General features: G+C 44.2%; 1 protein-coding gene across 2 annotated transcripts in view; it reads left to right on the forward strand.

Annotated features, from left to right (window-relative positions):
• The first annotated feature begins 13644 nt into the window (after positions 1 to 13644).
• The window catches only part of GKAP1 (G kinase anchoring protein 1), a 73976-nt gene continuing 59631 nt past the window's right edge, over positions 13645 to 27989 (forward strand). For both annotated transcript variants that reach the window (XM_056122465.1, XM_056122466.1), the window contains exon 1: positions 13645 to 13895. In XM_056122465.1, the coding sequence (XP_055978440.1) occupies positions 13686 to 13895 (210 nt within the window). In that variant the 5' untranslated portion in view covers positions 13645 to 13685. The remainder of the gene's footprint in view (positions 13896 to 27989) is intronic.

Genomic DNA, 27989 nt, shown 5'->3' on the forward strand with positions numbered 1-27989 from the left:
CTATAGGTTTCTGGTTTATTTTGTAGTTTATTTCATCGGGTTCACGCACAAAATAAAGGAGACTGTAGTATGGTTCTGGTAAAAATAAGGAGACCACTGTACTTTGCGTGTATCAAATCTGGAGTTTGATCCATGACATCAGAAAAATTAGTAACAATTCTCATCACATTTTCCTTGGTTACCAGGGATATGGCTCAAATAGCAGAGCTTTGGTTCCAACCCCTGGACCATATTGTCCCCGAGTATTGCTGGGTGTGGCTCTGTGGCCACTCGAGTATGTTGGAGCAGTCTTATTACTAACAAAAACATGTAACACTATATGGGAGTATGGAGAAGGGGTATTTAATTTTAGGAGTAAGAAATGGCTTCTCTAAGAAAGTTCCCCTTGTGTCATAATGAATGTGGACTTTAGAATGGTATAGGGATGAAACAAACATTTTAGTTCAGGAAACCTCATTGCAAAGGCTAGGAAGTGAGAGACAAAATTCTTGAGGAACTGCAAGCAGTTCAGTAATAGGACTAGGACATTCGAAACGACAAAGAACTACTTCCTGAATGACTGAATTAGCACTGCCCTGTGCTAATTATAAGGGATTATTGAAGAGGACAGGCAGAAGGCTTAGATCACAGCAGCCACATTAAAAAAATCTGAAGGGTCTGGAGAACTTAATGCAGTTATTCTGTACAATTGATAAAGCAATTGGGCTGGTTTACCTTTTGTCACAAAATCATTTTCTTAGATATAGTACAAATGTTGTGCAAAATACCAGAAGAGTGGAAAAAAATCTACGAAGTAGAACTAATTGCCAGTAACTTATGTGGTATCTAAATGTGTGTGTATTAGTTTTTCAGTTTTGGCCATTTGGGTAACATTTAGTTTCCTTATATTTATATATTTTATGTATATATTTGGGCTGGAGTGATAGCACAGCGGGTAGGGCATTTGCCTTGCATGCAGCCGACCTGGTCGGCCCAGGTTCGATTCCTCGGCCCATCTCAGAGAGCCCAGCAAGCTACCGAGAGTATCTTGCCCGCATGGCAAAGCCTGGCAAGCTACCTGTGACATTCGATATGCCAAACACAGTAACAACAATTCTCACAATGGAGACATTACTGGGCCCACTCGAGCAAATGGATGAACAACGGGAGGATGGTGCTGTGCTGTGCTGTGTATGTATTTGTATTTTTGTCTAGTGTGAGATTTGGTGGTGGGAAGTTTTGGGCTGTACCAGCAGTACTCTGGACTTACATCTGGTTCTGTGGTTATTATTGGTTTTGTGTTCAGGAATCACACTAGGTTAGGCTGATGGTACCACATGAGATGCCAGGGATTGAAACTAGGTTGGTGGTGTGCAAAGCAAGTGAACGCATCTTTCTCTCTGCTCTCTAATTTATCTTAACAATTTGGGAGCAGATACTCTTATCTCTGCTTGAGAGATGAGGAAATGGAAAGATAAAGTAGGTTGGGTTCAGTGGTGCTTTGAGGACCTTATGCAGTGCCAGGGATAGAACTTGGGTCAGCTGTGTACAAGGCAAATGCCTTAAACCAATACACTCTCTGACCCTAGAGTGCGAATTTTTAAAAATAATTTTGTGGGCCAGAGAGAGTCCTATGGGTTGGAGCACATGATTTTCATTCAGGAAGCTTAGGTTTAGGAGTCCGTGAGCACCAAGCTTGGGGTAGTTCCAGAGCGCTGCCAATGTGGCCTCCCAAAACTAAATAATAAAACAAAAAATTGTGCGTGTTCAAAATGTGTGTCTGTGGGTGTGCACAACATGAGTTCATTGGTCAGGTACCCACCCTGGCCTGCTGCTGCCAACAGGACACATGAAAGAGGGAAGAGGGCTGCCAAGCTGGTGGTCAGTCACCATTTATTCCAATCTCCATCCCACTGTTTATTCCATTCTCCCCATGCGCCTATTCCAGTCTCACTGCGCATTTCAGTTTCACACTGCCCTTCATTCCTGTCTCCTACTTTCCCCAATGCTAGTCTCACTCTGTCTCCTATTCCCTTCTCTCCTGCGTCCCATCTCACAGTCTTAGTTATGGGTCCTACCTCTAAGGTTGGGGGTAGCAACTACACATAGGTCACATAGCACAATCAACATATGTAAAGCCCTTTCTTCCGGGGAAGCTCTACTATGACAAAGATCTCATGTTCTAGGAGATCCACTCAAGGGCGGAGTTTCATCTAAGGGTGTATTTCTCCTTTCCTTATATCCATATAAATAGTCAACTTAAGTTTCCTTTGTAATAATATTAGTCATTTTATATGGACACAGTAAGAGATATATTAATCTTATAGGGTGGCTCTCCTGGGGACATCTTGCTATATATCCCAGACCACAGTCCTCAGGCCGGATTGATTCTTCCTAACCCCAGGGTCCTTATTCAGTTGTTTCTCTTTGGGTCATAAGAGAATTTGTTCATGACCAAGAGGATCTTAACTTACAAGTTTAATGGTCCTTGGCCTGCTCTGTTTCCATTCTAGGGTAGCTTACAGATTGCCCCAGGTCCATTCAAGTCCCTTGGTCAGGACACTGCTTTTGGGGCACTAGGAACTAAGGGCAATTTAGGCTTAAGTCAAGTAAATATGACAGATGCCCAGGAGTAAACATTATTCGGAGTCAATCAACTACCAAGTTACAAAAGCACAGCATTAACTATCTTCCTCTGTCTATACAAAAAGGACAGTAAACTATGCAAAAGGAAAAAGAAAAGCAATATTTCACTAACAAATACAAAATCCCGAGTCCTTAGAAGGATCTGACCTTACAAGTCACAGGGTCTGATTTGGGGATATAAATGATTAACAGGAAGCAGAGCACAAAGGAAAAATTAAAGATAAACACAGAAGAATGGGAATGCCTCAGGAGCACTGTGACGGTGTAACTCAAAAAACCTAAGCTCCCTGCGATGAGGGAGAAAGGATGGAGGAGAAAGGACGAAACAATGTTATTTTACAAAAAAAATATAAAATAGAATTTGAGTGATTTTATATTCATATCAGTTTGTCACTGTCCTGTGGTGACTGGGTACCTGGGAGCAACAACAGATTGTCTGAACCCAGTCTAAAACTGATAGTTCATAGACACAGAAGGTGAGCTATTGACTGGGAACCAATAAATGCAGGCCAATGATTGATCAATCGATAAGTTTATTCAGGGCAAGCCGTGATTATTAAGACACACGAGGTAAAGGGAAAAGGGAAGATCAAAGGTTGCACACAGTTTCTGGGGAACACAAAGTCAGAGTCTCCCAAGCTCCCTAAACACAAATAAAGTTTATTCCCCTTAAAGGTTTCCAAAGGCAACCAGGAAGATTTTAAGGCAACCCATGTCTCTGAGCCAGCCAAAGATGAAATATTAACCTATACTATTCTCCTGGGATCATTAGATCCTCTAGCATCAGTCCGTTGCCATTATCTGTTCTTAGTATCTGAATCTGTTGCCCCCTAGGAACTCTGGAGTGATCTCACAGGTTATTCACACAGCTCAGGAGCTGTGCCACCTGGAATTGCAACATAGGTTATTTTTCAAATTCAAGTTAATGATAATATAAATAGTAAAAAAAAAACACTTTTTTTTTTTGCAGTGTACAGTGAAGGTGGAGTTAAAATTAGCCTTCAGCTCTTCAAATTATTCAATATACTGGAAAATATTCTAAACGTATACTGTGATTTATTTTACTTAATTTTTAAGAGATTAATGGTATCATATTGGATGATAGAAAAATAATACTATATAATCTTCCCCTCTTACCACTGTTTGAAGAAATGTATTTTTAAAGTGATTATGTATAGTTTAAGCCAAATCATTACAAGGCTGTAACACAATGTCCTAATCTACCTATTATTACTGACTCCTGCTGTCCCAAGAAATTGTTGTTCTATTTATTTCTTGGGTTTTCTGGACTACACCCAGCGGTTCTCAGGGCTAGTACTCATGGCTCTGTGCTCAGGGATCACTCCTGGTAGGTGTCAAAGGATCATATGAAATAGGGATCAAACTTGGGTCAACAGTGTACAAGGCAGGAAACTATCGGGCCTTGGTCTGATTTACCTTCACACTTTAACATATTTCTATTGTCATGTTTTTCAGTTTTGGCCATACTATAACATTTACTTTGCATATGTTCTAATATCATTGTTCATATTTATTTTCATATTTTACTGTTTTGGAGCACACACTTAGTGGTGCCCAGGGGTCACTCCCAGTGATGCTCAGGGGACCAGATAGTTTAGGGATCTAACATGAGCCTCCTGCATGCAAATGTTTGATTTGCTACAGAATCATCTTTCTGGCCCCAGGCGTCTTCCAGACACTTTCATATTAGACAGTTTGTCTTCGTATTATGTTCTTCACTACATGTTTTAATGGCTATATAAGGTATTTGTAAATATTTGCCACAGCATTGCACATGCTATCAGTTAGAAGTTAATCATATCCCACTAACAAATGACCACAAAAACCTCCGTAAATTCAGAGCCATCATTCATGCTGCATGTCCAGTGGAGAAGGAATGTTACATTTTACCCTTTTAGAGAATTATACTTCCCTGTTTCACTGATGTCAGAATTATGGTAGGAGGAAAGACAAGGCTCTAAAGCTTCTTCCTGAAAGTGACATACTATTCCCATTTCAACAGCCACCATAATTTATACAGCCTGACTGACATCAGTGAGATGGAAATATAATTCTCCAAGAAGGTAAAAATGTACCATTTTTTTCTCCACCTCTTCTGTTGTTGCTGTAATGACTGGCAGTCAGGCATGTGTTTGGTTGTGGTGTTTCTCTGGAGCTGCTCATCAGCCTGAGGTGATCACTTACAACTGATTGTTGTAAAATGGAGAATGCAGACTACTGTACTGTCAGCAGGCCAAACAACAGAGTATCTGGGACAGTGCTTGACAAATGTGGGTAAAAGTAACATGCACTAACACTTTCAAGTATGCATCATTGAAAATCTATTTGTGTACAGAGTTGAAGAGATGGCTGAACAAAATAGTCTTTGCATGCAGGAGGTCTTTGATCCCTGGCACCACACGGTCCTTAGGGCATCATTAGGAGTCAGAGAGTCGCCCTCAAGCTCCACAGGGTATGGCCCCCAACGCAAAGCTAATCTTAAGCATATAGACTGCATTAAGTTTTTTCCTTTTTGGATCATACCTGGCAGTGCTTGGAGGTCACTCTCAACACTCTCAGTATGCTGTTTAGGATACCACAGCCTGATGTGACCCAACCCCTCAGCCCTTCCCCCCACCCCCCATATAATTTTTAGAAATGTTTTTACCATGTTTTTAGTGTTTCCAACCTGATCCCACTTCCATTGCTTACTTCTTAGTATGTGGGGTGACAAGGCCTCGTTTGCTTCTACCAGCAGCTTTGCTGCACCATCTCCCCCAGTCAAACTTGCCTGGTCAAATCTCAGTTATGGTTAATCCAAAACTGTCTTACGCATTGCCTGCACAGAAACAACTGAATAAGGCTGGTGGGTCCCATCAGAAAGATATGACCACTCAGGTGGGCCTTTACAATGCTCTGGAACCCTGTGTTTTCCTACTTAAACCATTCCCCACCATATTCTTGGATTTATTGTTTCACTCACCCTCTTGTCTTCCCCAACTCATGACTTTTGGCTAATGACTACATTTGGTAAACTACACTGCTGTAACAGACCCCAAAATGTTGTGGCTCCAACTCAACAGAAGTTTAGGTTGTAAATAAATAATACAATTTTGTGGTATTATTACATAATGATAATAAAATTCATAATGGATTTTCCAGGGCCTTGGGTAGCTCTGCTTTATCCAGAGTTACTTTATGTGGCTCTAATCAACCCTGGAGACTCATAGTCTTCTGTATAATCTTGTTGACTGAAAGAAAAGAGACCAAGGGGGCATGTGATATGGCAATGGCCATTAGCAATAACTGGTTATTGTCATGACTAGTTAAAAGGGTGATTGAGGGCGGGAGTGATAGCACAATGGGTAGGGCGTTTGCCTTGCATGCAGCCAACATGGCCGACTCAGGTTCGATTCCCAGCATCCCATATGGTCGCCAGGAGTAATCCCTGAGCATCGCCGGGTGTGACCCAAAAAGCAAAAAAAAAAAAAAAAAAAAAAAAAAAAAGGGTGATTGAGACAAATCGTAGTCTATGAAGGTGATAAAGGGTGATGGCAATTAGCAAGCTGCCAAGGTAATCTTATTTCTCTGAGAAAATAGAAACAAATAGAAAGGAACTTTGTCCCACTTAGATCTACAAAAATACTTTTATATGCTCCACATAAGTGTGGAAAATGAGATGTACCAATCATGGGCATTTTCCAAGCTTCAATTAGAGCACTGTCCTAATCACAGTAGCAACTCCCAAAATGCAAACATACCTTCTTTCCATATGTATTTCAACCTCTTGTTTTGCTGGTTGATCAGCAGTTCTTCCTATACCTTCCTCTCTGAAATTCCCCAAATTTTTCTGCTTTGGGGGTTCTGATTCTACTCCCACTTCATTACTATTTTTTGCTGGTTTTCCTTACGTAGATTAGTTTCTTTTGTAGTCTTCTCCTATCTAGATTAGAGGTTTTCAATTTTCATTTATTTTGATTTGGGGGCTACGTCGGGTGATGCTCAGGAGTCACTCCTGGCTCTGCAGCCAGGAATAATTCCTCATGGTGCTCAGGGGATCATTCAGGATGCAGGGAACTGAACATGGGTGGGTCAAGTGCAAGGCAAAAGCACCTTACCTTCGGTACTCTCCAGCACAGAGGATCTCAAATGAAATAAAAAGCCTGAGGCTCTTATTAAATTGAAGGTGCTGACTCAGCAGAGTGTATGTGCAGATTTTCCATTTTTTTACAACCTGCCTGGTGATGCAATAGTGATGAAGCCCTCTGATAAAAGGGTACTAAAAAAGATGTTCTCCCTTCAGAGTTGTGATCTTTCTTTTTTTAATTTTTCCCCTCACAGTGATATATCTAGGCTAGGCTGATGATTTCCTAGCCTATTTTCTGGTTAAATCATCTCCCACCTCACCCCTCCGCAAAAATCTTGACGTCTAACTACTTAGTGTCTACCTTCATTTGGTTGTCTTAATTTTCAGACCGTTAAAGTGGTCCAAGTATAAATTGGTCTTTCAAAATGCAGTTCCTACCATCTCTTCTAATGTCATGTTCTCTTTTCTACTGCAATTACCTATAAACTCAACATCCGCTATCTTTGATTCTTCTCTTCTTCCTACTTCATAAAACATTTATGTTTTAAAAAGCAATTGGCCATTTGCAAAACTTTGCAGATTTTTGTCATCATTTTCAACCATGCCGTCCTAATTCCAAATTCCTCCCTTCCTAAATTTAAATTCTTTCCGACCAACCTTGAGTTGATTGTTTCGTTTCACCTGGCCATTTGCAGGACTATCAGGCAGTTTCCCTGTTTTTCCGTTTCTGCTCAGAGGAGGTCTGGAAAAGCTGCCCCCTCAAAAACAGTGAAAATTTAAAAACGAATTGAAATTCTTACACTCCCAGGCTCTACTCTAAGATTTTTGCCATTTACCGACATTGCCACGAGTTTCTGTTTGGGGGGGGGGTCACCCCCGGTGGTGCTCAGAACTTAGTCCTGGCTCATGCTCTCTCGGGAGTCACTCCTGGCTGCCGGGGTGGCGGGGGGGGGGGGGGGGGGGGGGAACACCAGCATGGGATGCCGAGGGTGGTCCCACTCTTAGCATGGTTCGGGCCCCATTTCCAAGCGTTTCCCCATTCGCTCTTCCCTGGGAAGGGCCTTCAACTGGTTCACCTTCGTGCGTGTTTTCGAGCTGTTTTTCCTGCTGGACGCTCACCCCAACTCCGGCCCGCACGCTTGCATCTGGGCGCTTCCTCCTCCCAACCCCGCACAAGGCCAGGCGTGGTTTTTTTTTGTTTTTGTTTTTTTTTCTGGTGTCTGCGGGTGCTCCTGGAGCTGCGGGAGTCCCTTACCCTCACCTTGTCCTTTCCTTGAAACTTTTGTTTCGCTGCTCCCTGGGCCACACTTCGCTGGCTCTCGGCGCGGCGCGGTCCCATGCCGGGCACCGCGCGCGTGGCTGAGACGGCGCTGCGGGAGGCCGGGCCCGCGCGGGGTGAGGCTGAGCGTCTCCCCGGCGCCGAGAGGCCGAGGGAGCGCGCGGCGGAGCGGAGCGGATCCCCGGGCCGAGGCGGGTCTTCCGACGGGCCGAGTGTCACAGCTCGAACCCGTACACGCCGGGGGCACGGGAGGGAGGAGGAGTGGGGAGCAGCGCGCGGGGCAGGTGACGCTCGGGGCCGGCTCCCGCGGCGGCCCCCGTCTCCCCGCCGACCGCGAGGCTCGCGGCGCTGCCGCCTCCGGAGCCGTTTGGACCCTGCCCGGCCCCCGTAGCTCCCCTTCGCGGGCCGACGGTTCCGTGCGTCTCCCCCGAGCCGGGGCTGCTGCCCGTCAGCGGCGAGCGCTCCCCACGCGCCAGGCCGCCGCCGCCGCCCGAGAAAACAAACAGCCCCGAGCGCGCAGCGCGGCCCCGCAGGCCCCGCAAGGCCCCGCCCCGCGCTCGGCCGCCCGCCGGCCGCTTCCCCCTCCCCACCCCCGGCCCCGGCCCGCCCCGCGCTCAGCCCCCCGGCCCCGGCCCGCTGCCCGCCCCGCCCCGCCCCGCAGCCGCTCGGACCCGCCCGGGGCCCGTTAGTGCCGGCGCCCGCTGACGAAGCCCGCGCGCCGCCCGTGCCTGGCGCCTGACCCGGCGGCGAGTCCCAACGCCCAGCGCGGCCGGCCCGGGAGCCGCGGCGGCGGGGAGGCGGGAGCGAGGGCCGCGCCGGCGGGAGGCCCGGTGAGTACGCGGAGGCGGCCCGGCGGGGGAGGCCGCGCACTCGGCGGGGCCCCGGGCGGGCGCCGGCCTCGGCCTCGGCCTGGCGCCGCGGGCCCGGGCACGGAGGCCGGTCCTCCCTCGCAGGCCGCCGCGGCGCCGGCCCCGGCAGCCGCCGGCCTCGCCGCGCCGGGCCCGGGCCCCGAGTGACAGGTGCGGCCCGACGCGACGCGACGCGCGTCCGTGCCGAGCCCGCGTCGCTGCGCGGCCCCCGCCCGGGCACGGGGTGCGAGTAAGTTTTTGCAACCCGCAGGGAAAGTTGCCCGCTCCGCGCGCGGCGCCGGGGAGGGGCGTGGGCGCGGCGGGACGGCCCGGCGGACCCTCCTGCCGCTGCTCGCCGTGTCGCCGCCTGGCCCAGCCGGGCTCGGGTCGGGCCCGGGGGAAGCCCGGGGCAGAGCGGGGCACCCGGTCGCGTTCCGCCCGTGAGAGCCAGCGCTGCCCGGACTCGGCGCGGGGAAGGGGCGTCCCGGCGGCCCGGGATGCTGCAGTCTGGCGGGGGTCTCGCTCTCGTCCTCAAGCTTAAGTTCACAGCGTCGTATGTCGGGTTCAGTGATCAGAGAGGACTGTGTTAATAACGATGTTGAATCACGCCACAAACCTTCCCTGGGAGGGCCTATTGCGCTGGCTTTACTCGGGCATTAATAAGCAAAACCCCGAACTTGACCGACCAGAAGACGGGGACGGGACGGACAAACTCCGGGCGCCGCGGGCACGCGCGTCCCGGCCTTCGCAGCAGCACCTGCTGCTAGTTTTTGCTTGTTAGAATGGGAGTGACTGGACTTACGGCTGGGAAGGAAATTAAAAGTTTATCTGGTGTGCAGAGTAAGCACGTTGCGAGTGAAGTTTAGGCACGCTCTTGACAACTTGTTGGTAGGGAACCTTGATGTATAAGCACCCAAGGTGAACGATGCTGTTAGTGGAGGAACGGACATAAAATAACATTTTTTCCCCCAAAATGTCACGGGGTATTAAATCCCTAATATGCAGTGCTGTTTCATTTTAAGCGCAAGGTAGGAAGGTAGGTTTTGTTCTCTTAGATCTAAGTTACCTCTCGGGGCGACCCAGGTAATTGGCATCTATTTTGTGCATTACTTTCTTTTCTCTTTTCTTTTTTTTTTGGATCATGCTAACTTGTTGATGGTGTTAATGAAACATGGCTGTCAACCTGAAATTTGTGTACTGTCACAGTGCAGTGTCACTTCTATTACAGAAAGTCTCTCTCTCTCTCTCTCTCTCTCTCTCTCTCTCAAAAAAAGAAAGAAACATGGCTGTCATTTTTCAAAAAGGGCGTAATGATGTGATTGTTCTTGATTGAGAATTATAGATACATTTGCCAGCTTTGATGGGCCCTATTTGTCATTCCCTGGATTGAGATCTGGCTACCACTGTACACTACCACTTTTCTTTCTTTCTAATCCCGCCCCCCCCCCCCCCCACACACACACACTTTCCTTTCCTCACACTCTACCCTGTTTGTTTAATTTTATTTTAGGAACTATGATTTACAATATTAATAATGGCAGGTTTCATGCAAAAAGAATTCCAACACCACACCCTCTAGTAGAGTGTCAGCTTTCCTCCACCGTGTCCAGGTGCCCCTTGCCCCGTCTGACCCACCATCTGGTCTTTAATATCACCATATGGGGTAAGTACCCCCTGCTTGGATCTCTTTCCTGCCCTTCTTTCTCCCTCCCCTATTCCTCCAGAACTACAGTTCTTCCAGTTCTCCAGGTGCAGCTCAGACCAGTCTTTTCTTCAAAAGCCCTTCCATAAGGGTGATTTTTCTCCCCTGGTGCTTTGTGCCTAAGTATCCCTCCTGAATCAAAATCCATTTTTATAATATTGTTATTCTTTTATCAGTTTTTATTGAAGTCATGTCTTATTCACTACTCAAGTTTATTGAAATCGGTTCTTATTCACTACTCAAGTATTCACATAAGCCCCTCAAATGACCTAAACCAGCTAGAAGAGAAGTTTTCTAATATTGGTTCGATGACTAAATCTTCCTATCCTAGGAATCTGCCTTTCAGAACATTTCCTCTTTATGGTGGCGACTGGAAGATGTTGACAAATGTGTTATGAAAGGGAAGAAAAATAGACCTATAGAAGTTTATAGAAGTCAGAATTTGCAGGTGATGGGATTGTTAACATTCTCTGGACCAGTGTTTCTCAGCCCTGCCTACAGTGATAATCAGTTGGGGGTAAGGGGTGTAGTGGGGAGTCTATGAGTAAAGACCACAACCCTTCTTGATGACTACTGCCTTTCTTGATCCTGGATGGGTCAAGGGATGAGGGATGAGATCCAGTGGCAGTGGACCCCAGATCTTGAGTAGAGTCCAGTATACCTATCAGAAATCCTGCTGCTTGCTGTTTAGGCTATTCATTTTAGCATCCATTTACTTAAACGTGATATACGTGAATTCTTTCAAGCAGCGCTTTGTGGCTAATTATGTTTCCTATTTAAAACTAGTTGTGATGAGAAATTAATAAGGTAGCATTTGTAGTGAAACAACTTTGAACTTTAATTAATGATTCTTGTTGATTCATATTTGAGTTATCCGAATTGGAGACTCTCTAAAAAGCACACTGAATTTTCATTTCCCATCCTTTCTCTTCAGTACACGGATCGCTAGTCATGTACTCGGAGAATTAAAAGAAAACACAAATTGAGTAAACTTATCTTTTGTGTTCCAGGTCTTGTGTTGGTTTTTAGGGATAGGAAGAATTCCTGCCTTAATGGGGTGCCAGTCAAGACTGTAGAGGCTGGACACACAATAAACAGTTTTCTCCAGATTATTTACTAATTACCATGTTTTTACATGGTGGACTCTAGTTAAGGTCATGTTGCTTGTGTTTATAAATGGGAGGTTTTAAGTAGAGTGCAGGGGTTGGGAGGGAAACCAATTGAAGGAGGGAAGTGAACACCATAGACTCTTTCCCATCTTCTCTTAGTTATGACTGTAAGTAAATGCAGAAAGTTAGGACACTAAGCTGAAGGATTTCTAGCCCTAGTTACTTGCTTTAAAAAAGTATCTTTTCACAGCCTTGGGCCAGAGTGATAGCATAGCTGGTAGGGCGTTTGCCTTGCAGGCAGCCAACCCAGGTTCCATTCCTCCGCCCCTCTCGGAGAACCCGGCAAGCTATCTAAAGTATTCCACGTGCACGGCAAAGCCTGGCAAGCTCCTCATGGCGTATTTGATATGCCGAAAACAGTAACAAGTCTCACAATGGAGACGTTACGGGTGCCAGCTTGAGCAAATCATTGAACAACGGAGGACAGTGCAGTGCTACACGGCCTAATGTTGTCGTGGTCTGGTCATTTATCCTGTTTCCAGAGTTTAAAAGGAAAGAGTTCCTTGTGAATTGCTGGATTTCATAATTTGCAAATTAGAAAAATTGCCTAACGAAGGTAAAGATCTCTGCAGTTTAACTAGTCTTTCACAGTCTATCTCTGTCACTTGTTGTCTGCACACTAATGTGAAAAAAAGGCTTCTTGTCATTTACGACCTATATTATAGTGCTTTCTTGCTTTTCATACAGAAAAATTAATACTGCATTGATCATATTATGCTTAACTTTATGAATTCGGATATAGGTAATCATTTTCCTTTCTGTTTTATTTTGGTTTGGGGTCCACACCCAGTGGTGCTCAGGGCTTATTACTCTTGCCTCTACTCTCTATTGTCTTCTCCTGGTGGGACTTGGGGTGCTATATTTAGGCCAGGGATTAAACTGGGTTGACTGCATACAAGGCAGTGTCTTACTTACTGTGACTACCTCTCTGGCCCCATCATTTCCTTTTTAAAAAACACTTTTTATCTTATAGAATAAATGTGTAGAATATATTTATTCTTCATTAATGGAATATTTATGGGAAATGGTGAAAACTGTAGAAAGGGGACAAATGTTGGGGACCCTGTGGAGTCCTGGGGATCGAACCCAGGGTCACGTGCAAGGCAAGGCAAGTACCCTGCCAGCTATATTATCACTCTGGCCCCTTGGTGGGCTTCTGTGTGTCTTCCTCAATGGCTTTCTAGTGTTCCTGCTTTGCTCAGGGCGACTCTATAGTTAGACCTTCTGGGAGATTGAAGGATGAGGCCTAGAGTTGCTCGTTTACTTCTCTGCTTCACCTGTGACGGGAATTATAACCATAATTACTGTGGGAATTGCAGGAGTAGTGGTTTGGGCCTGTTGATATCATTGAGTAGGGTTTGGAGGCTGCTGGACCTCAGGGAGACTCATCTCATCCTGAAGGGTGGAGCACCAAGCAGAGGCTAAGTAGCTGTGGTGTGGGCCCGTTAATGTGGTGGAGGTCTGCTGGGGAGGCTCTTGGGACCTGGCCAGAAGGGAGGAAAATTGTGTTTCTTAAAATTATATATGGAAAGATGACTAGACTGAGACCATCTTACAGTACTTGCCTGGGGATAATTTTGTATATTTTACATAATTTCATTTAATTAAAAGAAGGGTATTGCATATAGGGCTAGGTATGAATCCAAATATTACTAAATCAAATCGCATGAAAAATGTATTTATTGTTCTACAGTTTAGAGTGGCATAGCTAAAAATACTGCCCCCTCTCAAGGTGCTGAAAGGATGCAAGAGGGGAGCAGTAAGCCCTGGGTGTAATTGGGGGGCACTTTTTATTTGCTCACTTGTGAAGGTAGATTTCCAGGGGGTTGCTGACTAATTTTTTTTCTGTAAAAGTCAAATAACTTTGGGAACTTCTGATCTGGAAAAAGTTTTTTACTGCATATTTATACATTTCCCTCCTCTTCCTCTCACAGGAGTGTTTCTTGCCAAGTATTTTAAAAGAAAAATCTTGACAATGGCTTCGGCAGTGCTTAGTTCTGTTCCCACTACTGCTTCTCGTTTTGCTCTGTTGCAAGTGGATAGTGGTAGCGGTTCCGATTCTGAACCTGGAAAGGGCAAAGGTCGGAATACTGGGAAGTCTCAAACAAGCAAATCAAATACAAATGAGAAGAAGAGAGAAAAAAGAAGAAAAAAGAAAGAGCAGCAACAGAGTGAAGCAAATGAGGTAAGAAGCATACTGTTTTGTGTCTGCTTTCCCAAAAGGCTGTCAACATCTCAAGTATGGTATTTTTTTGATTAATGGCTTCTTGGTAAATATAACTTTCATGAATAGATCCTGTGTGTGTATATAAAGTAAAACGTGAAGAACATTTTTTTCCGTTATTTTTTAATTTTTGGTCATACCCAGTGTTGGGTGGGGTTACTCCTGGCTCTGGACTCAGGGATCACTCCTGGCAGTGCTTAGGGGACTGTATGTATTTATGAGGCTCAGCTTGTATGGCTGAGCTGGAGGTGGTTTGTAGGCTTGGCTTCCGTGTTACTTCCTTTTGGCAGTTTATTTTATTTATTTATTTATTTATTTATTTTTGCTTTTTTGGGTCACACCTGGCGATGCACAGGGTTACTCCTGGCTCTGCACTACTCAGGAATTACTCCTGGCGGTGCTTGGGGGACCATACAGGATGTTGGGGATCACACCCGGGCCAGCTGCATGCAAGGCAAACGCCCTAGCTCCACCTTTGGCAGTTTAATTTCTCAGAAAACTTGGTCCTGAGTTGTTGGAGTCTGGCCAGCGGCATAGCAGCGACATCAGGGCATTAGGAAGCCTGAGGGCACCATCAGGCTGCTGATGCTCTCTCCCCTTGGGTCCAGGTTGCCTGGAGATGCTCTGCACGCCCTGGACCGCAGTGGTGATGGCAGCAGTGACCCCGACAGGGAAGAGGACTGGGGCCAGGGCTGCTGCCTTTTGCAGCTTGGACAGTCTGCAGCAGAACCTGACCACTACCCCATCATCCATCTCCATACAGTTGGCACTTAGGGAGGTCCTCCTCCATAATATGCTATGGGGGGCATGGGCTTGTCTGGGGAAAGAAGAAATGGCAGTGGGGCCACCCTGCCAGCGCCCCATGGTGGGAACCCAGGGTGCCCCCCTAACTCCGGGACCTATGCTCCTTGGTGGCGCCAAGTTGGACCTAAAGAGCCCTGTTTAGTCACTTTAAAACTCTGCGCTCCCCGTAGTGCTGAGAGGCCGAGAGCTGCGGTAGCTCTGCCAGCTGGCAGCAGTGCCACCATCCTCAGGAATCCTGCTCCGAGTCAGCACCCCACAGTGGGCAACTGGCCAGTTTCATTTAATGGCCCTCTCTCTCTCTCTCTTGAGACACAATATCCAAGGGGCACCCTCAGTTAATCACGTAGAAATTTTATGATCTCCATTCGCCAGCTCTGGTGCATGCCACTGCACCATTCCATCTTGCTTGATAGATCCCACCCCCCCCCCCCCCCCCCCGTTTGGACACATTGAGTTAGGTTCGTGTGAACATTCTGTTTAGGGTAGATAATGTCACTGCGCCACACCTGCTACCCAAGTGCCAGCAGTCCTCCACCTCTGTAGATTCCTTCCTGTCCTCCACCTTCTCCCTTAGGAGAGTCATTTCTTTAAGCAGATTCTCATGTTCTGTTATCTCTACTGTTGTTTATTTCCTTACTGTGCTTTATTATACTCCACATGTGAATGAGATAATTTGGTATCTGTCCTCCCTCTCTTCTTCGGCATAATACCCTCCATCTCTATTCAATTTGCAGCTGACTATGAGATGTCATCTTTTTTTTATGCCCGAGTAGCATTTTGTTGTGTTTATACCACAGTTTAAACTCGTGTTGTTGAACACTTGGGTTTATTCCAGATATGAGCTATAGTGAGTGTCCCTCCAAGAAATGTCCCAGCATAGAAATTCATATTAATGTCTTGAGTTCTTGGCATAGATGCCCAAGAATTGGATTATCATATTGTATCTTATTCTGTATCATATGGAATCTGTGTTTTTTTTTTAAAGTTTCTGTACTTTTTTTTCTTAGAGACTGAACCAAGTCACAGTTCTACCAAGAGTGAATTGAGTAGGTTCTTTCTTCACCACATCCCTGCCAACATTGGTTATTTCTGTGGTTTTTGAAGAGGAACATTCTCACTACTGTGAAATGTTACTGCATTGTCATTTGGATTTGTATTTCCCTAACAGTGATTTTGAACAATGAGTTATTTTGTTGTGCTTCATATATCTTAGATATTAGGTCTTTGTCCTATTGTTAAACAGATACTTTTTTCCCACTGTGTAGCACATCTTTTTATTTTAGTCATAATTTTTTTCCTCAATGCAGAAACTTTTGATTTATTTATTTATTTAGTTCTGTTTGGGTGTCACACCCAGCAGTGGTCAGTTGTTATTCCTGGCTATGCGCTGAGGAATCACTCCTGGCACCCTCAGGGGACTGTATGGGATGCCAGGGGTCAAACCTGGTTCTGCTGCATGCAAGCCAAGCACCTTACCTGCTGTATATCTCTCCAGCCCCAACACTTCAGCTGTGTGACTCACTTTCTTCTCTGCTTCTGCTATCTTGGGTAATGGCATTGACCTTTGTGTGTGGTAAGGGTTAGGTATCCAGATAACTTTTTTTTTTTTAGTTTTTTCAGCACCATTTGTTGGAGGGGCTTTCTGTACTCTACTTCATTCATCTGGTTATATTGTCATAGATGAGCGTTCATATAAATGAGCTCTCAACTCTTTCTGCTGTTCCAGCACCACATAGTTCTGCTTATTTAAGCTTTGTATTAATATTATATTCAGGATAAGCAATTCTTTTCATTTTTTTTCTCTCAGGACTGCTTTAAATGTTTGAGGAGTTTGTAGGATCTTTTTGGGGGAGCCATACCTTGTGGTACTTAGGGCTTATTCCTGGTTCTGTGCTAATGAAACTAGATGCAGTGTGAGGGGTTGAACTGGGGTATTGAACCATTAAATACAAGGTATTTAACCCTTGTTGCATCTCTCTGGCCTTATTTAGGGAGTTTTAATTGCTCTGTATATTTGGCTATTTGGGGAGTTTTATTGCTCTACATAAATTTTAGCAGTATTTGTTCTGTGTCCTAGAAAACTTAGAGAAATTTTATAGGGATTGTATTGAATTTACATAGTGCTTTACATAGGACAGTCATTTTACTGATGCTAATTCTTCTAGTCCATGAACAGGGAATATATTTCCATGTCCTTGTGTCTTCTGTTCCTTTTTTTAATAGAAAATTTGTAATGTTCTTCATATAAGTCTTTCAGTTCCTTTGTAAGATTACCAATTATATTATTTTGGGCAGTCAGTTGTGATTGGAATCAGATTTTTTCTCTCCTGTTCCATCTCATAGTGTGCATATAGAAATACAACAGATTTCTACATATTGGTTTTGTAGCTGTAACCTACCATTTTACTGTCACTGTCCTGCCATTGTTCATCGATTTTCTCAAGCGGACCCAGTAATGTCTCCATCGTGAGACTTGTTGTTACTGTGTTTGGCATATCGAATACGTCACGGGGAGCTTGCCAGGCTCTGCTGTGCAGGCGAGATACTCTCGGTAACTGGCCGGGCTCTCCGAGAGGGGCGGAGGAATCGAACTCGGGTCAGCCATGTTGGCTGAGTGCAAGGCAGACGCCCTACCCGCTGTGCTATCGTTTCAGCCCACCATTTTACTATATAGCTTTATTGTTTCTAGGAGTTTATTTGTAGAGTCTTTAAAATTTTTGTGTATAATTTCATGCTATCTGTGAAATTGATAATTTGGCTTCTTTTCTAGTTTGGATTTGTTATTATCTCTTCCCAAGATTTTTTGTATCATGACCTTCCTATATTGTGTTCAATAATGGTTGTGGGAGTGAACATTCTTTTCTTGTTCCTGATCTTAGATGAAATGCTTTCAGTTTTTCCACATTGAAAAGTTGTTAGCTGGGAGTTTGTGATGTACAGCCTTTACTGTATTGAGAGAAGTGTCTTCTGTTCACATTTTCTTGAGGGATTTTTTTTTTCATAAATAGGTGTTGGATCTTGTCAAATGCTTTTTTTGCATCTGTGGGTATCATATTTATTCTTATCCTAAAGGATATTACATTCATTGTCATGCATTTTTCTCTTTTTTCATTTTTTTTTTAAAATTTTTATCAGTGAAACACCATGAGGTACAGTTGTAAACTTACAGATTTTTGTGCTTGGGTTTCAGTTATACAATGATCGAGTACCCATCCCTCCACCAGTGCCCATTTTACACCACCACTGATCCCAGTATCTCTCCTACCCCCCAGCCCCCCATCCCATCCTCCCTCTGTGGCAGGGCATTTCCTTTTGTTATTTCTCTCCTTTTGAGTGCTGTGGTTTGCAAAAGAGATATTGAGTGGCAATCATGGCTGGTCTATAGTCTACTTTCAGCATGCATCTCCCATCTTGGGCGGATCCTCCCAACACCCTTTATTTGGTGCTCCCTTCTCTGTCTGAGCAGCCTTTTCCCCTAGCGTGTGCCGCTGGCCTCCAAGCCATGGAGTAAGCCTCCTGGTACTTATCTCGGCTATTCTTGGGTGTTAGTCTCCTATTTTGTTACTTTATGTCCCCCAGATGAATGCAATCTTTCTATGTCTATCCCTCTCTTTCTGACTCATTTCGCTTAGCATGATACTTTCCACGTAATACCACTTGTATGTAAATTTCGTGACTTCATTTTTCTAACTGCTACGTAGTACTCCATTGTGTAGATGTACCAAAGTTTCTTTAACCATTCATCTGTTCTCAGGCACTCAGATTTTTTCCAGATTCTGGCTATTTTAAAGAGTGCTGCAATGAACAAACAATTGCAGATGTCACTTCAACTATACTTTTTTGCCTCTCTGGGATATATTTCGAGTAGTGGTGTTGCTGGGTCAAATGGGAGCTCAATTTCTAATTTTTGGAGAATCATCCATACTGTTTTCCAAAAGGGCTGAACCATTCGGCATTTCCTGCATTTTTCTCTTTAAATTTTTATTAATTACCATGACTTTTAAAGGTATTCAGAATAGTTGTTTCAGGCATACAATGTTGTGCCAACATCCCCTTCCCTCCACCAATGCCCCCAGTTTCCCTCCCACCCCCAAGCCTACCCACTTAGCAGAATATAATACTTTTATTGCATACTATTTCCTTCAACAAAATTTTAAAGAAACTAGATAAATGTCAATTTGTGAAGATTAATTACTATGTTACCTAAACATCTGTAAGAAATTCAAATCATTGATATATTATAGTACCTCTTCTTGTTTACATAACCAAGTTTTCAACCATGGCATGTAAATATATTGCATTAAATTTTATTTTGTGCTTGGATCTTATTTTAGTCTTCTCTGTTATGAATAAAACACTCTTTAGGAAATCTGTGCTAATGTATTTTAAGGATTCCATGAATTGGCAAAATCTACAAATGTAAAATTTAGTAAGAGTGAGGATAACTAAGAAAACTTAAGTGGAAAAATAAAAATAGGTCTATAAAAGTACAAAGTTTTATTCTAATAAAGGTAATGTTAGTTTTATAACAAAATATTATAAGGTTAATAAGTAAAAGATTGAAATAAAAATTTCTGGATTTAAAAAAGCTGATCAGACATAGAACAATAAGTAGTAGTAAAGTAAAGGCCCTCCCGTTGATCATCGATTTGCTCGAGCGGGCCCAGTAACGTCTCCATTGGAGACTTTGTTGTTACTGTGTCTGGCATATCGAATACTCTCGGTAGCTTGCCGGGCTCTCCGAGAGGGGTGGAGGAATCGAACTCAGGTCGGCCATGTTGGCTGCGTGCAAGGCAGAAGCCCTACCCGCTGTGCTATCGCTCCAGCCCCCCAAATGTTAATTCATTGTTAGAAATGTATTAAATCTCTTAGCAAGCTAGGAGTAAATCTTTCTTAATCTGGTAGCGGTTAACCATATGCACTATTAGTAAGCGGATAACCATATGCACTATTAGTAAGTGCCATACTGAATGCCACATGTCAGGATGTTTACCCTGTCTTTCAAAGAAACTCTTTATGCTACTTGCAAAACTAGTTTTAGGGCTAGGAGTTTTAGGGCTCCTAAGCTATTGCCTTTCTATGAAGCTCTGTATGTTTCCTTCAAATATGAGTGTTAATCTAGCTGGACAGAATATTCTTGGTTGCGGTGTTTATTTCATTGGAGAGTTTTTTGTTTTTGTTTTTTACTATATCACTCCATTCTCTCTGGCTCATAGAGTCTCATTTGATAGATCTGGTGTAAATCTTATGGGCTTTCCATTGTATGTAAGTTCCAGTTCTGATCTTGCTGCTGTCAGTTTTTTGTCTCTGTCTTTGACTTTCATCATTTTTAGTTACAGTGTGTGTTGAAATTTTCTTGGTTGAGTATTTTGCTGTGACTCTTCAGACCTGCTGGGTCTCAGTACCTGTATTCTTTAACTATGCAAACTCATTGATGATTTCTATATTTACTGTTTATTCATCAAATTTGCTTCCTGATACTGTTTTTGCTCATTGAACTTGCTGCTTTTCTACATGAATTCATCAAATTCGATCCCCAGCATCCTATGAACACCACCAGGAGTAATTCCCGAGTGCAGAGCCAGTAGTAAGCCTTGGGCACCACCTAGTGTAGCCCAGAAAACAAAACAAGACAAAATTAAAAAGTGCCTTCATGTTCTTCAGGGATTCTGATGATTCTTAAATTAGATTTTCTTTTTTTTCTTTTTGGGTCACCCCGGCTATGCTCAGTGGTTCCTCTCAGCTCTACACTCAGGAATGACTCCTGGCAGTGTGTGGAGCACCATGTGGGATATCAGGAATCAAATCCGGGTCAACTGCATGCATGGCAAACACCCTCCCTGCTGTACTATTGCTCCAGACCCTTAAATTGTTTCTCTTGAACTCATCCCATAGTTCTCTGGTATGCTCTTTATTTCTTTTCAGACCATTTTCCACCTTCTGTTGTTCCTAGCAATTTCCTTCTCATCATGGAACTCCTTGATCTTTTGCTCATTGGTCAGCTGCTGTTATTCTGTGTTCAGGGTTTTTGTTGAGTTTTTAAAATATCATGTACTGCGCTCTTCTTTTTTTCTTTTTTTTTTTTCTTTTTGGGTCACACCTGGCGATGCACAGGGGTTACTCCTGGCTCTGCACTCAGGAGTCCTGGTGGTGTTCAGGGGACCATATGGGATGCTGGGAATCAAACCTGGGTCAGCCGTGTGCAAGGCAAACGCCCTACCTGCTGTGCTATCTCTCCAGCCCCAGCTCTTCATTTTTAATTGTAGTAGTTTTCTCATTTCAACTTGTATATTCTTGTACTTTACTGATGACCTGTGCCATTGTTTATGTTATTTTTATTTTTTTCTATTGGGCCACACCTGTATGGCCTGGCTTTACACTCAGGAATTATTCCTGGTGGTACTGTGGGGGCATTGGGGAACATATGGGATGCTAGGAATGGAACTCAGGTCAGTTACTTGCCAGGTAAGTACCCTACCCACTGTACTGTCTCTCCAGTCCCCCTTGACACCTCCCCTGCCCATTTCTTTTAGTTCATTAAATATTTTCATCATGGTGTCACTAAATCATTGTCAGAGGATTTATTGAGCTGGTTGCTGGTATTTATATCTCTGGTGATAGTGTTTTTTCTTATTGCACTTGGTGGTCTTCTACATGTTTTCTGCATTGTTTTTCTACTATTCTTACTCAGTTGGGAGTGAGTCTTTGTAGTTAGAACCCCTGGTAGATATTGAGGTATTAGAATGGGAGTTATTTTCTTTCTTCTCTGCCTGTCCACTGGATGACAGGAAGTATAACTGTGAACAGCATATAATTTGTTGAGTAGATCTGTCACAGGACAGCATATATGGTCATGTCATTCAGGAGATGTGGTGTGGGCCAGTTAATATGGTGCAGGTCGGGTGTGGAGGCTGCTGGGACAGAACTGGAAAGGGAGGACTCTGCCTCCTACTCTGGAGTATGCACAATGCTCCAGACACTAGCTTGGCCAAGAATGGCAGAGCAGCAAGCAGAAGTTCAGGAGCTATGGCATATGCTGGGTTAATCTAATTGGCATGCATTATTGAGCCATCCTTGAATTCCTGGAATCAAATCTACTTGATATGGTGTTTGGTCCTTCTGATGTATTCATGTCTTTGGTCGCTACTGCTTTGTTGAGGATCTATGTATGTGTGTCCATTGGGATTATTAGTGTGTAAATTTCTTTTCAGTGAAGCCTGTGCTTTAGGGTAATGTTGTTATAATAGAAACTGCTCAAGAAAATTCCTATTTTTGACATTTAGAATATCTTGGACGGTAGGTTGTTTTTGAAAATCTAGAACTAAATAGTGAACTGTTACAAACCTAGCACTGTAGCACTGCACTGTCCTCCCGTTGTTCATCAATTTGCTCAAGCAGGCCAAGTAACGTCTCCATTGTGAGACTTGTTACTGTGTTTGGCATATTGAATATGTCATGGGTAGCTTGCTAGGCTTTGCTGTGTGGTCGAGATACTCTCAGTAGCTTGCCAGGCTCTCCGAGAGGGGCGGAGGAATCGAATTTAGTTCAGCCATATTGGCTGCGTGCAAGGCAAATGCCCTGTCGCTGTGCTATTTTTTTTAATAATATTTACTGCTTCAATTTCTGTGCCAGTAGATGGTCTGTTCAGATGTTCTATTTTCTCTTGATTCAGTTATTATTATTATTTTTTAATTTGCCGGGACTCTCCCATGTTAGCACCTAAAGTCTTTTTTTTTTTTAATTTTATTGAATTACCATGAGATAGTTACAAGCTTTCATGTTTGGATTACAGTCACACAGTGATCAAACACCCATCCCTCCACCAGTGCACATTCCTCACCACCAATATCCCCTGTATATCCCCACCTTTCCCACCTTCCCCCTGCCTTCATGGCAGTCAATTTTCCCCCATACTCTCTCTACTTTGGGGTATTATGGTTTGCAATGCAGATACTGAGAAGTTATCATGTTTGGTCTGTTATCTGCTTTCAGCACACATCTCCCATCCCGACCGATTCCTCCAGCCATAACTTTCTTAGTGATCCCTTCTCTATTCCAGCTGCCTTCTCCCCTCCACTCATGAGGCAGGCTTCCAACTATGGAGCAATAATCCTGGCCCTTGTATCTACTGTTTTTGGGTGTCATCCTCATGTTATGTTATTTTCTACTCCACAAATGAGTGCAGTCCTTCTATGTCTGTCCTTCTCTCTCTGCCTCATTTCACATAGCATGATAGTCTCCATGTCTATCCATTTATAAGCAAATTTCATGACTTCATCTTTCTTAACAGCTCCATAGTATTCCTTGTGTAGATGTACCAAAGTTTTTTTAACCAGTCATCTGTTCTAGGGAACTTAGCTTGTTTCCAGATTTTGGCTATTGTGAACAGTGCTACAATGAACATATAGGTGAAGATGTCATTTCTATTGTGCTTTTTTGCATCCTCGGGTATATTCCCAGAAGTGGTATTGAGGGGTCATATGGAAACTCAATTTCTAGTTTTTGATGGACTGTCCATATTGTTTTCCAGAAAGGCTGGACCAGTCGGCATCCCATCAACAGTTAAAGAGCATCCCTTTTTTTCCCACATCCATGCCAACACTGGTAGCAGCTGACGGTGCTCAGGGCACCATATTGGACACTAGCGATCAAACCCAGGTCATCTACGTGCAAGGCAAATGTACTCTCTGCTGTACTCTGTCAGGCCCCAGTCTTGGTTCAGTCTTAAAAAGCTAAAAGATTATTAAAATTTCTTTTAGATTCTGCTTCCCCCCCCCCCCCCAGCATAAAATTGTTCTGTTGGGGGCCAGAGCAATAGTACAGTGGGAAGGGTGTTTGCCTTGCATGGGCTGACCTAGTTTCAATCCTCAGCATCTCATATAGTTTCCTAAGCACCACCAGGAATAATTCCTGAATGCAGAGCCAGGAGTAGCACCTGATGTGATCCAAAAAGGAAAAAATTGCTTTATTATTCTGTATGTCTTTTATATTTCTGTGATAGTATAGCTTCTCTTTTTATATCTTTTTTTTACATTGATGCATTGTTTAAAAAAATTTTTATTATTAGTAGATCACAGTGAGGTACAATTACAGAGTTAAAAACTTTTGTGCTTACATTCCAGTCACACAATGATCGAGTACCCATCCCTCCACCAGTGCCCATTCTCCAGCACCAATAATCCCAGTATCCCACCATCACCACTCTATCCCCCCACCCCCTGCCCCACCCTGCCTCTGTGGCAGGGTATTCCCTTTTGTTCTCTCTCTCCTTTTGTTCTCTCTCTCCTCTCTCTTCACCTCTTTGCTGTTATTATAGTTTCAATGGTCGGGCCTTGGGCATCACTCACACACACACACTTGTGCTGTTTGCACACATGCTTGCTAGGGGCTCCTACATGTGCTTGGGTGGGGCTCACTGATCTGACAACAATGCTCCCAAATTTTTTGTTAGAGTGGTGGTGCTCACTGGCCACTCTAGGTGCAGCTGTACTATCCCAAATACTTGAGCTCTTGGGGTTGTGCAGTGAATGTGGGGTGCTGGCAGAGATTGAAATCAGGGTTTCTTCTTTTTGCCAATGAGCCATTTGGGGACCCTGCCTGATTTGATAAATCTTAAGATTTACTTAACTCTCCTGTAGATTCAGAAGAGAGGAAATTTTCCCTCTAAAGGTGAAAAGAATGAAAGAGCTAGTCAATGTCATCTGCTTCAGACAATGCCTAGAATAAAATTAGAACTCAGTTCATGTTTGATATTATTATCCTACTCCTATAGTATGGTGGCTTTCTATGTCTTAAATTTTGGGAAAGGGTTTTCTTTTAGTTTTGGACCTAACTCGGCCCTATTATTACTCCTGGACGGCTCCTGGGACCATATGGGGTATGGGGTCCCGGTGGATTCAACCCAGGTTGACTCTTGCTAGGAAAGGTCTGTGCCTGCTGTACTATTACTCTGGCCCAAAGGTAGCTTTTTTTTTTTTAAAGCTAATGATATTCTGCTGGCAGATTTTAGGCACATGGAGAAGTTTCCAGGTATTTTTCTAAACCTGCCTCTAGGAGCTTGCAAGCTAGTAATGGATGAAACCAAAGTCGAAAACAGAATTGCTTGAAATAGAAGCAAGCTGAATATATCCTGAGGAATTCCCAGATCTGAAGATAGAAGACCTGTTACACATGTAAGATATGTTCTCTATAAACTGAATTCATCACAGGAACCATATGGCCCAATGCAAGCCCCATGATAGTTCAGGGGTAAAAATCATGAAAATGGGTGGGAATGGCACAAGACTAGGGATCAAAAGGTAAAACGGGAGTATAGGAAAAAAACAAGGTCAGAAGGGAGCTAAGATCAGAAAAAGAATGAAAACAAAACTTCTGACAAGAAGCCCTCAAAATAATACTCATTTTATGACTGTTTTCCTGATTTCTGGTGTGTAGGGCCTGGTGGATTGGAGGATTTGGGGTTCATCTCACTTGGAGAAGTGACTTGTATTTTATATTTGTAGAGCTTGAATCACATCATCCCTCACTGTCCAATAGTGTCCATTTTCATCGTCCTTGTTTAATGCACTATCCTTTCCTGAAGCTGTCTTATGGTCCTCATACATGTCAGGGGTGTCAGTACTAGTTTTGCGACAAAATCATATTAGGTTCATCAAGTAACAACTTGGAGAATAGTGATTTTTAATATCATGAAAATTGGGGCATTTTAAATTTTTGCTTACTCTATATATGAAATGGGCTGGAGCGATAGTACAGCAGGTAGGGCGTTTGCCTTGCATGCAGCCAACCTGGGTTCGATTACTCCACCCCCTTGGAGAGCCCAGCAAGCTACCGAGAATATCTTGCCCGCATGGCAAAGCCTGGGAGCTACCTGTGACGTATTCGATATGCCAAAAAAAGAAACAAGAAGTTCTCACAATTTGTTGAGATGTTACTGGTGCCCGCTTAAGCAAATCGATGAACAATGGGAGGACAGTGCTACAGTGCTCCTTTTGGATGTTGTGGTCTGCAATAGAGGTATTGAGTGGCCATCATGTTTGGTCTGTAGTCTATTTTCAGCACACATCTCAATTCCTAAGTGGGTCCTCAGAACACCCTTTACCTAGTGTTCCCTTCTCTATCTAAGCTGTCCTCTCCCCAGCATGTGAGGCCAGTTTCCAAACCGTGGAGCTAACCTCCTGGTACTTATCTCTACTATCCTTGGATATTAGTTTCACATTTTGTTACCTTATATTCCACAGTAGGCTTGGAGATCTCGGTCCCGGAACCCGCATGACTTTGTCCCTCTGCCAGTACCTTCATGTGTGCGGAGAGTGGTCTCAGCATGGTGATGGCTGGTCCTGGAGGTCTTTGGCCGCCGGAGCCCTGGTCGGGGCGGGGAGGAAAGCTCAACCCGCTCCCCTCCAAGGGGCCCCGGCGGCGAGGACAGTCAGGCGTGGGGGCAGGAGACTGCACTCTTCTCTTCCGGGAGCTCGTTTTTATAGTCTCTGAGTCTTGGCCACTGATGGGATTACACAGCGCCAGGGGGCCAGTTGGTGGGTGTGACCCCCGCCTACTGGAATTTGGAGGATCTGGGTGGAGGATGCTCGGCCCAAATCCGAGTAGACTTGGAGATCTCGGCCCCCGGAACCCCCAGAAGCCTACTCGGATTTGGGCCGAGCATCCTCCACCCAGATCCTCCAAATTCCAGTAGGCGGGGGTCACACCCACCAACTGGCCTCCTGGAGCCGTGTAATCCCATCAACGGCCAAGACTCAGAGACTATAAAAACCAGCGGCCCGATGCCTATTATGACATCTTATTATCTCATTCCTACTTTGGACAAACTGGCAGGTTACCAAATGTAGCCTGCCCACACGGCAGAGTCTGGCAAACTCCCCGTGGCGTACCCAATATGCCAAATATCAGTAACAATGATGGGTCTCATTCTCCTAAAGAGCCTTGAATATAATCTCAGGGCTAGGATGAAGGAGACGTTACTGGGGCCTGCTCAAGGCAATCGACGATTAACAGGATGATTTGTGATTTGTTTGTGATTTGTGATATTCCACAGATGAATGCAGTCTTTCTATGCCTGTCGCTCTCTTTCTGACTTATTTCACTTAACATGATTCTTTCCATGTTGATCCACTTAAATGCAAATTTCATGACTTCATCTTTTCTAACAGCTGTATAGTATTCCATTGTGTAGATGTACCAAAGTTTCTTTAACCAGTCATCTCTTCTCAGGCACTCGGGTTTTTTCCAGATTCTGGCTATTGTAAATAGTGATGCATTTATTTTTAGTGTAGGAGTACTGCTATTTTCTCAGTCATTGATTAAGCTGATTGAATTGGGCATGAACTGCACATTACTTTTTTTTAAAATTTTTTTTGATTGAATATCCGTGAGATAGACCATTACAAAGCTGTTCATAATTGGGTTTCAGTCATACAATGAATGATCCAGTACCTATCCCTCCACCAGTGTACATTTTCCACCACTAATTTCCCGTTTCCCTCTCACCATCCACCAACACCCCACCCCCCACTCCCAGCCTCCCTCTATGGGAAGGATTTTCCTTCTTGCTCTCTCTCTCCTTTCCCTTTTGTGCTTTATGGTTTGCAGTGCAGGTGCTAATAGTTCATGGTGCTTGTTCAGGGCATTCAGTGTTTTTATCAGGATGGTAAGGCTGGAGTAGCTTTTTAATTGGGTGGCAGTTTGGGGGTGTGGATGTGACTCCCAAAGTTTCTGGAAATACAGAGAGGTGTGGGGAGGTAGCCCATCCTGACCCCAAGAAAGCCTGGAGATTTCAGTCACAAAACCCACATACCTGAATTTTTAGCAGATTATATCTTGGTGAGTTCTATCCTTAGACAGTGCAGTGAGACTGAATGTATGGTGGCTATTTTGCATTATGAGAGCAAGCAGCTGCTGGGGGCTCTGCTTGGGTGGGCACCAGGGTGACCCACCCCCGTCCTGTTTACTCTGATCTATTCAGCCATGTGCAGGGCTGAGATTAATTGTAGCCTTTGATCTCTTTTGAGATTTACTTATGGGTCTCTGAAATAAGGCCAGTACATGAGCTTGTACAGCTGAGCTGGAGGTGGTTTGTGGGTGTGGCTCCTACATACTAACTTTTGATTGTTTAATTTCTTGGTAAACTTGGTCCTAGTTGTTGGGGTCCGGCCAAAGGCATAGTGGTAATTTTGGGGTATCAGGAAGCCTGAAGGCACCATCAGGCTACGGATGCAATGATGCATTTTTAAAAAT

Source organism: Sorex fumeus, unplaced genomic scaffold, assembly GCF_029834395.1.
Source record: "Sorex fumeus unplaced genomic scaffold, SorFum_2.1 ptg000046l, whole genome shotgun sequence".
Taxonomy (NCBI): domain Eukaryota; kingdom Metazoa; phylum Chordata; class Mammalia; order Eulipotyphla; family Soricidae; genus Sorex; species Sorex fumeus.